Genomic DNA, 12,744 nt, shown 5'->3' with positions numbered 1-12,744 from the left:
GGCCTTGTTTATTGATAAATGACACTACGCGGGCGCAAATAAACAATATTCCCGAAAAAAGTCATGTTATTCCCCTATTGGTATGATCAGAGACCTAACTGAGCTTCACTTGGCCCTCTTGACTTCACTTGAATCCCTGTCGCCCAGGCTCCAGTTGTTCAAAGGTTGGAAGACGCTATCCACTGAATAAATCTGTATCTAGTGGATGGCGTAGTATTTGTTGGTATTACTTATCCACTGGACAACGATTTATCCGTTAGATAGCGTTGACCGCCCTTAGCCTACGTTTAGCCTTTGGGGGGAAGGGCGCGACCACACGTAGGCTAATCCACCCTCGTACAACTGGGCTCAGGTCTATTTAGACAATCGTTCCTTTAACGTCGTTTTAGATTCTTGGGGAATTCTTAGTTCTTGAACAACGACAAACTGCTCCAGAATTAGCAGGGTAATTTTCTAAAGAGACTGTAGTGTTGCCACAGGGGGGGGGGGGGGGGAGGGAAATAAAAGATAACTTGGAGCGTATCACAAGATAACTTGGGTGGTATTAAAAGATGACTGGGGGATATTACAAGATGACTTGGGGGTATTACAAGATGACTTGGGGGGTATTACAAGATGACTTGGGGGTATTACAAGATGACTTGGGGGGTATTACAAGATGACTTAGGGGGGTATTACAGGAAAACTTGGGGGGGGGTTTACAAGATAACTTGGGGTATATTACAAAATGACTTGGGGGGTATTACAAGATAACTTGGGGGATATTACAGGATAACTTTGGGAGTATTACAAGATAATTTGGGGGGGGTATAAAGATAACTTGGGGGGGATATTACAAGATAACTTGGGGGAGAGTATTACAAGACAACTTAGGGGGGTATTACAGGATAACTTGGGGGAGTATTACAAAATACCTTGAGGGGATATGGAAAGATAACTTGGGGAGTATTAAAAAATAACTTGGGGGATATTACAAGATAACTTGAGGAGTATTACAAAATAATTTGATTTCTAAAGCTATTTTCAGATTTGTCTATGGTGGGGCAAGAGAGGATAAGAGGTACTATTTGGGGCAATTATTCATCAATTCATTTATTTATCAATAAAAAAAATAAATAAAAAGATTGAAAATTGTTTATTCAGCTCCTTGTCTCTTTATTTTACCATCGCTTAATCTTTTAACTACTTATTTGTGTATTTATTTCTACAAATTTTTATTTACTTCTTTCAAATCAGATCACAACTCCTCTCAAAGAGGGCCACTATCATTTTCTACCTCAATACTAGACTTTTGCTGCCTTCCTTAACTCCTTTACTTCTTGGGGTGATTAGCATCTATTTTCTCCTCACAATAGTATCTCAGATTTACACATTAAGACCATGAGAATCAAGAAAATGATCACCAATAAAAGAAGCTGTTGATTGTAACTCAAATTCTCCTTGTCGGCACCTTGAAAAATGTAAGGAGAACAGTGTGGAGAAAACGCATGTTAATGTCTAAAGACTGTCGTCCATAAAGGCTCAGTCCATCCTTACAGAACTCACTGTAGCAGAGGATATTTTAACCCTTTAACTCCCACGATCTCATCAGTAATTCTTCTTACTGTCTGCCAACTGATTCTCATGATGTTAGATTGGAGAATTTGGTATCAGATCTATTAGTAATCCCATAATTGATATTTTTCTTTATTCTCATTACTTGTCTGCATGATATTGTATAGATATAGTAAGGAGAAATTATGTCTTGGTCGCTCTTGAAAGATGAAGGATGAAATCATTCATTTTCATTCTCCTCTTCACTACTGTTTTTAGTTATTATTTACTAAATCTCATCCACTCCCTGCGAAACGTAAAAACAGCTTTTTTCCAATTTTTTTACCATGTTTTAGAGGGACTTTTATCGCAGGTTTTAACTATTAAATTAAATCGATCGATTAAATTTATAGCTAAATTATTTTAATGAATTTAACGTTGTTATAGTTACGAAACATTTCTAGGACGCTTGATAAAAATATTTGAAACATAGATGTCATATTTACTGGCCTCTGCAACGAACCGATTGGGCCTCTAGAGACATTTCTCCACCTAACGACTTGTACGTTGGTGCTTATGACATATTTGTACCTATCCCCATCGAGATAACATCATATTTTTTTGAGTATGCGCTAGACACAACAACCAAAAATATAAAATTAATGTAACAGAGATATGCTACTTTATACTGTTGAGGAGGCTAACTTATTTCGTTCTGCTTCGAGGCTCATTTCAAGATTCGGATGCATGTAAACGGCCGTATAGTATTAGAAAATTTATTATGTTTTTTCTCGGCATTCCTTTTCAAAAGTACTCAAATGAAAAGAAGAATTTCAATAATTGCTTATTTTTCAAGAGCATGCTTAGTTTACAACGAAGGAAAGGAATGAGAATTTTCAATATATGGCCAAAAATCCCTGAAGTTTGATCCCAGTCTCCGCGCATTGTGTCCAATATTGTTTACATTCGGAAACGTCACGCTCACTCGAGGCTTTTGTGACGCTGGCTATTTGCATAAAATTTAAAACAAGATTTATTTACAACCTTATAGACCACGATATAATCCTTTTATCAAAACAATCCCTACAGAGAGTTCGAGAAATCGAAAGCAATAAACTTTTATCGGGTTCTTACTAGAAAAAAATTTCCCCTACATTTAGAACCCGTGAGATATTTTCGCTATTTTGTCTGCCTACCTAATATCCTCTTGAATTTCCGTTTAAACTTATAATTTTCTTTCCCCCGAATAATCGCGTGGGCAGAATATATTTTAATCACCTTGATGCGAGAAAAGCAGAAAATAATCTTAAAATTCCCCCGAAGTGGGCGAACAATTGTACGAATCTACATTTAATGGAAAGAAAATGTAAATTTAAACAGATCACCTTACTTCGGATTTGCGTTGGATCAACAGAGTTATTGCGTTACAAGGCAAAAAACCCGGTATGTCATCATTGTCAGATTTCAATTCAAGGTAACGAAACTCCTCGGATCTCGTTTCTGGATTTCGGCGTTAGAAAGTAAAATGTTTCGGTTACTTCTCTCGTCAAATATAGACGAGAACACTGGTTCAGATCGTAAGTTCTGGACACAACTCGCCGATAATTGCAAACAAATTGTAGACACAAATTGTAGACCCCAAGCTCCCCTCAAACACTGCTTCGAACGCCTTGCATTTTTTGCTCTTCAATGGAGGTTAAATGCCGCTTAAGAACCTTTCTCCGTTCATTATTTTACGTGGCATATTTTGATCAAATTGAAGTGTTCACGATTTAGGGAAAATCCCAGAAGCTGATGTGACAATAAGTATAAACACAACATGCTAAATTATTCGTGGAAAAATGCCATAACGTACGACATGTCCATTGTCATAGGCGAATTTGCCGAAACAAGTTTTGCTTTGTAAGCAATTTCTTAAAGAGGGGGAATCTAAAGGTGAACACTCGTAATTTTCGATTTTGAAGGGATTCGAATGGTAAATCATATAAAAAGCTACAACACAATTTTCTAAGAAAAATAATATCTAATTTACTTCTTAAGATAAAGGCAAATTTTAGGGGCAAAAAACTGAAACATTTCAGGATGTCACTATCGAGATTTTGCAAGTTCGAAACGCGGTTTCGATCGACTTTTGAAAGAACCTTTTGTCAAAATATTCACAACTTATTTACCTGATTAGCATATGTTTTTTGTTTAAAGGAGAACGTTTTAATTGTAAAACAAGAAACACTGTAGCATTGCAATAAAGATTTCTAGGTGCGAGCAAGAGAAAAAGGGTATTTCGCTTAAGGGTGAAAGAATAAGTTGTTTACAAAAAAAATATTTCGGTGCGTACCCTTGCCTGAAATATATATTTACAAAAACAAGGCAAATATTCAAAGATTTCTCGCTTCGGTAGGAATAGCAACTTCACTAAACGCATGACAAAATCCTTCTGAATGTAATTAAAGACAAATAAACGAATAAAACGTTAATAACAAGGAGGTGTCATGAGTGAATTTTTTTATTTACTAGTTCTGGAAATGGCTTCACAAAACAGCCAACAGCACGGATTAATTAATACATCCTGTTAATTCGTTCTAATATCAAAAATATGCAGTTTTCAAAGTTCAAGCCGGGTGGCTGTCTCAATATAACTGCAAATTAGAAAGGTTCAAATTTAAGTCGCAAGCATATTATTCTACCGAAAACGTAAATGGAAACAATATTTCAGTTTCGGCATGTTTCGACAAACATTTAATCTGCGGAAACACAAATATAGCAACAACATCAGGTTAAGCTAATGTCAGTTGTTATTTCGAAATAAGTATCGGCCGCAATTAAAAATCCAACAGAGTTGATCATAAAGAAAGTTGGTCGATGAAAAAACTTTACAATCCGTAGTTTCATGATTTAACTAAGAAACAGAGACGAACAAACTTGACGATCCATTACAGCCTGAGCTTGTTGCGTGATATTTTACTTTTGACGAAATTACTTGCATCTGCTGTGCTCCCCGAATGGAAAATCATTCATGAGCGAGCTCAATTCCTTGTTGGCTTGAGGTACAGAATAAATCATCACAGAAAAACCTGATCTCCTTGGGTGAACACTCGTCGCTCATTCATCATTCTGAAAAACAGATTAAACCAAATAAATATCTTGCGCTGCACACGAAACGACATCGCGATACGAAATCCGCGAGTAAGCGAAGAAGCTTCGAGAGCGCAATCACCCTTAGTCGCTCTCCGTCTTACAAATGTATTCAACAACAGATAAATAAAATGAATAAAATTTTCAGTAAGTACCTAAACTATCTTCTTCGTCGCTCAGTTCCTCAAAAGAATATTTCGGTTCGCTTCTCGACTTCTCCTTCGCTCTCCGTTCATCTGTGAAGGAATCGTACATCAACTTAGTATCAATTCGAAAATCGTTCTGTGCAACGACCGCAACTTCAGATTCTTACCTTTCATGGGTGCATCAGGTGGCGAATTAGCCGTAGGCCTTGTCAAAAGGCAACCGAATGAAAAGGCAACGGCTTGAATTCTTCCCTCTTCTGATTTCCCCTTCAACAGCTCCGCAACTTTGGGGTCCATTTCGTTTGATGAAAATCGATAGAGACTGGCGATACCGAGGCGGTGAAATATTTTAATGCAAACGCTTGAGCAGGGAAAAATACCTGACACACTCGTGTTTGAAGGGAAATTTTTACCTGCAACTTTCGACCAATCAGGTTAGACCTCACGTGGGTCTCACAATTAAATGAAAGTGCTTACGAAGCATATAATTCACGATCTAAAATATCTACCAATGGGAGACAGCCACTCCACCTGACCGGAAAAAACCGTACGTGCACGAAACTGAAAGCTATCAATTTAGACAACCTGAACAAAGGGGTTTCTGTGTTGAAAATAACTTAGGTTTTCCGCAAGCATTTTGAATGACAGACGAAGTCAACAATCTTGATTACGACGACAATGGAGACTGGTGCCATGGCGTTTACATTACCAAAAAAGGGAACGGTTTTGGTCGAGGTCGTCATGAGATAATGTTAAGTTAACAAAAACAACGAGGATTAACCAAACAAAATCATTCACCACGTCGACTCTAATTGAATTCCGCGCCGAAGTGGCACCATCTGAGCGACAGCTAATCAACCAAGAATAGAAAATGCATCAACAGCATCTTTGAAAATGCTTTCCAAGCACATATTTGACGCATTAATCATCTCGAAACTGCTTTGTTGGCACGTTTTTTTGGACAAGGAAACGTGCTTACTTTGCGAAAGTAAAAACCCGCCAAAACAAATCAGCTGTATCATCCTTGAGGAATTCATTGGCGCTTAGCACGTGCAAAAGACCAGCTGAAGGTTGACGGGTGCGTGTTCAGAAACAAATAATGCGTCAAATCACAAAGAGAGGAGAAAGTGACCACACAGCAGTTTTCTTTAATTTCCATGCTACGATTCTAAACCCGCCACAAGCGACGCATGAAGTTCGGTAAACGGAGACAACATGACCCCTGCGCAATTTTCACCGTCTTTTAACGGTGTGTTCTTATGGTTGTTACAAGAATTAGTGATGGAGAGATTCTAAATTTTGCGTCTAAAGTATTTCGAACATAGATCACAGGGGTAAGTCCCACGATCGATTGCGTTGCAACCGAACTACACCGTGTTCCGCCCTTGAAATCGACACATGCTGTGAAAACCACAAAGATCTTGAACACGTAGCTCAAAAACATGGACATATTCTGCGGTGAAATCAAGGTAAGTGGAATCGGTTTTTTTAATCGTATGCTTAACTTTACCTGAAAGACAACTAGGATTGTGATTAGGTGCGTCGCATTTCAGAATCCATGCATGTCCATGCACATCATTGATATTTGATTCGTATTTTCTCTTCATTAGGGGATTTCAGCGCAGCAAAGTCTCTACTTCTAAGGTAAGAAACGCGTCTTTTATCCAGTCAGCACATTTTGTGATCTGTCAATCATCCGAACTGAACGTGGTTTCCCTCGTTAGAAATAATATATAAATCTGTAATTCGCTTTCAAATTCTTAAGTCTAGCGGTGCTAGAATCAAAACAAGTGTTACTATAACAAAGTGCGCGATAGTTTTAATTTTCATACGGAACTTTTTAACGAACGAATCTTACTGCACAATATGTCAGGAAAAGGGGGACCGACTCCAAATTCGCCTAAAGACCCTACAATTCCGCCGAAACCTCCTCAACCAGCGCCACGTAAAGGTAGATGTAATTATTTACATGGATGCTTGATTATTACATGTGTAAAAGGGTCGCTTTTCTATCTCCGTTTTGACGCGATGCGTTACTCGTTGGTGATACGCAAGTTGTGTTCAATAAGTTGATATCTTGTTAAAACTTTCCATTTCTTTTCACAGGATATTGCAAATACTGCGTCGTACAATGACGTTAAAAGGTAAACGCATTTTTATATTTCAAGTGTACGAAATGCAATGATGCAATTCGTTCGACTTACATTGCGCATCAGCGCACATGCTTTTGATCATTTCCAAACCAATTTACGACAATTTATAATGAAAAACTAATTCAGAGAAGGCTAAAAATTTATGCGCAAAGGAACTTTGTCTCGACATGCTTTAGCAAGCACTATTTTTTTCGGCCACGCAATGGGTAAAGTTTTCACAACAAAGCTGTCAATCATCAATAGATATTGATTTGGCTGCGTCAGGTATTTAAGCGCAGAAGAGAGTCGTTCGAAGTAAAGCTGTGCATTAACCTTCTCCTTCCCAGAGGTTTAAAACTTTAGTATCAAACATGCCTAGCGGAACTTCTGGAGCAAGTGGATACACGACTTCTGACGCGGGGTATTCTACAGGGGGATATTATCAAGACAGAGACAGAGATCATAAAGATCATTGTTGTGGCCGTTCCTGTAAGTAATCTTATCGTTGCCTCGCGCTTTCAACTTGAATCTTCTAATGTATTTTTTCTATATTCTTTTTCAGCGTGTTGCACGATTCTCTGACACAAGAGATGAGGTAAGAATGTTGTGTTCTTAACGCTGTTAAACGCAAGAAGTTTGATATGAATGATTCCCGCAGCAGAACTTGTTCCCAAGTGACCTTCAAGTGTTTGAGTAAAATTTCAAATGATAGGAAAACTTCAATTCTCGTCTTCAATTCGATGCAAAATATCTGTTCTCTATTAAGTTAAGAGACTTCTACTCTATCGTCAAAGATACGCGCAAATTTTGTGGAAATTGTATGCGTTTTTTCTTCGTAATCCTTCGTAGTCAAACGAATTGAATGATTTAAAAGAGGACGCAAGCGTAGTTTCCTACACTCACTTAACTCTGTGATTCTACATTTCTTGAATCATGTAACCAGTCTTGTTCTATGTGAAAGCGCGCTTTTTTTTTTCTGTGATATTCCGCGCACTTTTATCGTTTGTGCAACGGTTCAGACGCGTGATTCACACAGACATAGTCTTGAAAGAAACGAAGCTTGAGGAATTCGTTGAAAAAACCTAAAAGCATGCCTGAAAACCGTGTAAAAATGCTTTATTACAGAAAGCAACAGCCGTAAATCTTATTATTTGTTGTTCGCTCAAATATGAGGCTTAGATTATTCAGTAAAGTGTGAGAGCCAATCAGACGACACTCTCGTGTCACTCTCGCATTCGCCCATACAGACATCATATAATTAACTAGCGCGCACAAACATCGTCACACCTTAAAGATAGCTTGGCAAGGAATATTGAGTCAAAGTCGGTCGTGTTAAGATTAAAAGTACATGTAAAGTTTTAGATATGCCTGGAAGTTCAGGATCCTCAGGAAACTCGAGCGAAGACGTATCATATACTAAACCCGATAAAGATAAGTGTGAGTCTCGACAGTGCAACGTATTACTTCGGTTCAGCTTTCGAAAAACTTACTTTCTTTTATTTGACTTTTTCAGGGTGCATAATACTGTGACAAAAAAGGTAAGCTTGACTTAGTTTATATGCTACTGTCGCACACGAAAGCTCATTTTCGCGCCTTCTCCTGATATTTAAGATAACACTTGATATATGCTACAAGAAACAAAATGATCAAAGGGGGTAAGTTTCTAAAGAAACTGCGGTGCTGCGTCGGTGGGAGAGTATAACAGGGTAATTTAGTGTTATGAACTGAGTTGAGAACGTAAATTGGCCACCGTAAAGAGTTAAAAGGCTGACGTTTCGAGCGTTAGTCCTTCGTCAGAGCGATAGAAGAAAAGCTCTTCGTTTGAGCGATAGAGGAAGAGCTCTTCGTCAGAGCGATGCAAGAAACTAGGCGACAACAGTCAGGAGAAAAAATATCCAAAAGCAGAAAAATCCAAGCAAAATAGTCCGAATGTTGAGTCGAAAGATGGGAAAAACAACTAAATGTAAATAAGGACTGTTTCATTACTGCGTTATTTTAGCATTTGCCTTTCGATCGCTAACATCTTTTGAGTCTGTGTTTCAGATGATGCGACGATGATGGCGACGACTGTGTATTGCTGCAAAAGGTAAATTTTTTACACTTACAAAATTGACATGAAATCGCTCTTTAACTTTGTCTTAATCTTTCTAGTAATACGCATCAAGCTAGATACATTTTAACTCGCTTTAAAGAATTGTCAGCAAACTAGAGAATTTGTTAGTCTTAATCCTCGGTTTAAAAAACGAGAGTTGTTTAAATGCTTCATACACAATGTGAAATAAACATTCGCACTCAATTGTCTTGCATAAGACGAAGACTTCAGAAATGATTCTAGCTATTCTCGTTTCCTAACTAACACGATATATTACACTAAGGCCTGTAGTACTAAACCTTACCGAATATTAATCTGCTTGTCTTGCCTTTCAGACCCCAAAGATCACACTATTTGGAAGAGAACTAATGAAGCCCTTCGTCACGAGGACTGATGTGTTTCTCCCTTTCAAAGTTCTGGAGCTTTTTACAGTTTGGACACGTTGCACAACTACCAGAATATGTTTTACTCTTCTTTAGAAGATGATTTGTGTAGTGGGTGTAGTGCATGAAATAGCTGGTTTTAAGATGAGCTTGTTAATTCGATCAATTCACGTTGAGGATTCTTTTCTCGTACTATGTAACTTTCCGGTTTGGTGTTGTTTATTTGAACTGAATTTGATGAGAAAGCGATGAAACATTTAAATTATCAATTTGCTCGTGTATGGCGCACATCAGGAACTGATGCAAAAGATCTGACAGAGATGGAGTCAATAAACTAAGAAAGTAACATGAGCTGTGTGACATTAATCTGTCTGTTTCATTTTTTCAGGATCTCGCAAACGCTGCTTCTTGCAATGACGTTGAAAGGTGGACGACTTTTTCATTTCAAGCGGATGAAGCGCAACTATGCAGTTCGTTCGACTTACTTAAATTGCGCATCAGCGCCCAAGCTTTTAATAATTTCTAAAAAACTCATTCGGAGAAGGCTAAAAATAAATGCGCAAAGGAACTTTGTCTCAAATGCCTTAGTAAGCACTATTCTTACCACATCATGATGAACGCTTCCACAATGAAGCTGCCAATTATTTACAGTTATCGACAACCCTTATCGTTTGGCTGCGTCGGGCATATAAACGCAGAAGTGTCATTCGAAGTAAAACTGTGCGTTAACCTTCTACTTCCCAGAGACTTAAAACTTAGTGTCTAATATGCCTTGCGGTACGTCTGGAGCATGTGGAAATACGACTAGTGACGCGGATTATTGTACGGGGGGATCTCCTCATGACAGAGATTGCTGTTGTTGCTGCTCCCGTAAGTACTCTTGTCGTTGCATCGTGCTTTCCACTCGAATCTTCTAATGTATTTTTTCTATATTCTTTTTCAGCGTGTTGCACGATTCTCTGACACAAGAGACGAGGTAAGAATTTTGTGTTGTTAAAGCTGCTAAACACAAGAAGCTTTAATATGAATGATTCCCGCAGCAGAACTTTTTCCCTAGTGACTTTGGAGTGTTTTGAGTAAAAATTTCGAATTTTGAGCCAAACCTAGTGAACATTTTCGTCTTCAATTCGATGCAAATTATCTGTTCTCTATCAAGTTAAGAGCCTACTACACTACCGTCAAACATACGCGCAAATTTTGTGGAAATTGTATGCGTTTTCCCATCGTAATCTTTCGTAGTAAAACCAATTTATTAATTCAAAAGAGTGCGCAAAGCTAGTGTCCTACATTCATTAAGCTTTATGATTCTACATTTCTTAAATCATGTAAACATTCTTGTTCTACATGAGAGGGCGTTTTTTTTTCTTTGAAAAATCAGGTCGATGATTCTGAGTTCGTTTATCGTTTATATAATATGGCCGATTCAGGTGCGTGATTCATACAAAATAGTCTTGAGAGAAACCAAGTTTGAGGAATTCGTTGCAAAAACCTAAAAGCATGACTGAAAACCATGTGTATGTACTGTAAAAATGGTTCATTACAAAATGCAACAGCCGTAGATCTTAATGTTTGTTGTTCGCGTAAATATGAGGAAGTGCCTATTCAGCAAATCTGAGAGCCAATCAGAAGATGACACAACGGTGGACATAATCCGCCCACAGACGTCATAAAAAACTGGTGCACGCTAGATTGGCGCGAGTTATCGAGGCGAAATCGGTCGTGTTAGCATCGAAAGTACATAGAGAGTTCTAGGTATGCCTGAAAAGTCAGAATCGACAGGAAACTTGAACGAAGACATAGGATTTGTCATGAAGGCAGGATCCTCAGGAAATACAACCAGAGACAAAGGATGGTGTAAGTCTCGACAGTAAAACGTATTCGCTTTCGCTTTTGAGAAACTTACTTTCTTTCTTTGGCTTTTTCAGGTTCGTGCATAATCTTGTGACATTAAGGTAAGCTTGAGTTAGTTTATATGCTACTGCCGCACACAATGGCTTAGTCTTACGCCTTCTCCTGATATTTAACAACACACATGATTTACGCTACAAGAAACCAAATGAGTAAAGGATATGTATTTCTAATGAAACTGTGGTGCTGCGTTAGTAAGAGAGTATAACAAGGTAATTTAGTTTTATAAACTGAGTTGATAACGTAAATTGGCCACCGTAAAGAGTAAGAGGGCTGACGTTGCGAGCTTTAACCCTTCGTCAGAGCGACAGAAGGAGAATTCTTCGTTAGAGCGATGAAAGAAACATGGCGACAACAGCCTGGAGAAAAAATGCTCAAAAGCAGAAACTCTAAACAGAAATGTTCGAACGTTGCGTTGAAAAACGGGAAAAATAACTAAATGTCTGTTTTATTACTGCGTCATTTCAGCATTCGTCTTTCGATCGCTAACATCTTTTGCGTCTATGTTTCAGACTATACGACGACGATGGCGACGACTGTGTACTGCTGTAAAAGGTAAATTTTTTATATTCCTACTAAATTGACATAAAATCGCTCTGAAATTCTTGTCTTTACCTGTCTTGTAATTTGCGCATCAAGCTAGATACATTTTAACTCGCTTTAAAGAATTGTCAGTAGATTAGGGAATTTGCTAGTGTTGATCCTCGGTTGAAAAATAAATAATTGTTAAAATGCTTCATGCACAATGTGAAAGTATACATTCGCACGCAATTGTCTTGCAATAGACGAGGACTTCAGAAATAATGCTAGCTATTCTCGTTTCCTGACCAACACGATTTATAACATTAAAGTCTGTAGTGCTTAAACTTACAGAATATTAATCTGCTTGTCTTGCCTTTCAGACCCCGAAGATCACGCTATTTGGAAGAGAACTAATGAAGCCCTTCGTCACGAGGACTGATGTGTTTCTCCCTGTTAAAAATTCTGGAGTTAATTACAGTTAGGACACGTTGCGCATCGACTACAATATGTTTTACTCGTATTAGGAGTTAGAAATTGAGTTTTTTAGAATTTTTTCACATATTATGGAAATTTTCGGCTAAGTGCTGTTTATTTGACCCGAGTTTGATGACAAAGCGATGTAAAATTTGAGTTATAAATTCGCTCGTGTATGGCGCACGTCGGGAACCGATGTAAAAGACCTAACAGTTATGGAGTTAATAAACAAAGAAAGTAACATGAACTGTGTGACATTAATCTGAGGGAAAATTTTGGGTAATTTTAAAACAACACTGAATGACCCTTAAATTCCCAAGGCATTCTTAATGATGATTTAAAATGCCAATGTCTCAAAGAGGGTTTCTCGCGGCAAAATCATAAATTAAAGGGACTACATTCTGAAAATTTGAACATGGGTG

General features: G+C 38.0%; 3 protein-coding genes across 3 annotated transcripts in view; 1 reads left to right on the top strand and 2 right to left on the bottom strand.

Annotated features, from left to right (window-relative positions):
- The window catches only part of LOC113666581 (histamine H2 receptor), a 56,976-nt gene that overhangs the window by 6,773 nt on the left and 37,459 nt on the right, over window positions 1-12,744 (bottom strand). The gene's annotated exons all lie outside the window — the stretch shown is intronic.
- Window positions 4,019-5,908, bottom strand: LOC149043415 (uncharacterized). The gene is made up of 3 exons (XM_089210136.1): window positions 4,979-5,908; window positions 4,821-4,901; window positions 4,019-4,644 (listed from the first exon to the last, which is right to left on the bottom strand). The coding sequence occupies exons 1-3, from the start codon at window positions 5,106-5,108 to the stop codon at window positions 4,640-4,642; spliced, it is 216 nt and encodes a 71-aa protein (XP_089066262.1). The 5' UTR covers window positions 5,109-5,908; the 3' UTR covers window positions 4,019-4,639.
- On the top strand, window positions 6,027-12,569 carry LOC113666575 (uncharacterized). The gene is made up of 10 exons (XM_089210025.1): window positions 6,027-6,060; window positions 6,536-6,762; window positions 6,918-6,955; window positions 7,506-7,538; window positions 8,457-8,480; window positions 8,985-9,029; window positions 9,371-10,394; window positions 11,344-11,370; window positions 11,839-11,881; window positions 12,229-12,569. The coding sequence occupies exons 1-7, from the start codon at window positions 6,027-6,029 to the stop codon at window positions 9,402-9,404; spliced, it is 435 nt and encodes a 144-aa protein (XP_089066151.1). The 3' UTR covers window positions 9,405-10,394; window positions 11,344-11,370; window positions 11,839-11,881; window positions 12,229-12,569.

This window comes from Pocillopora damicornis, chromosome 6 (assembly GCF_964200805.1).
Source record: "Pocillopora damicornis chromosome 6, jaPocDami1.2, whole genome shotgun sequence".
Taxonomy (NCBI): Eukaryota; Metazoa; Cnidaria; class Anthozoa; order Scleractinia; family Pocilloporidae; genus Pocillopora; species Pocillopora damicornis.
The sequence above is the reverse complement of the archived record's forward strand: the minus strand, read 5'-3'. Positions and strand labels throughout refer to the sequence as shown.

Bases quoted from the DNA above. Each gene is read 5' to 3' on its own strand.
- LOC149043415 (XM_089210136.1), bottom strand. From the start codon at position 5,108: ATGGACCCCAAAGTTGCGGAGCTGTTGAAGGGGAAATCAGAAGAGGGA. The intron at 4,902-4,978 runs GTAAGAATCTGA...ATTCCTTCACAG, and splicing joins ACCTGATGCACCCATGAAAG to ATGAACGGAGAGCGAAGGAG.
- LOC113666575 (XM_089210025.1), top strand. From the start codon at position 6,027: ATGACCCCTGCGCAATTTTCACCGTCTTTTAACG. The intron at 6,061-6,535 runs GTGTGTTCTTAT...TTCCCTCGTTAG, and splicing joins ATTTTCACCGTCTTTTAACG to AAATAATATATAAATCTGTA. The intron at 7,539-8,456 runs GTAAGAATGTTG...TGACTTTTTCAG, and splicing joins TCTCTGACACAAGAGATGAG to GGTGCATAATACTGTGACAA.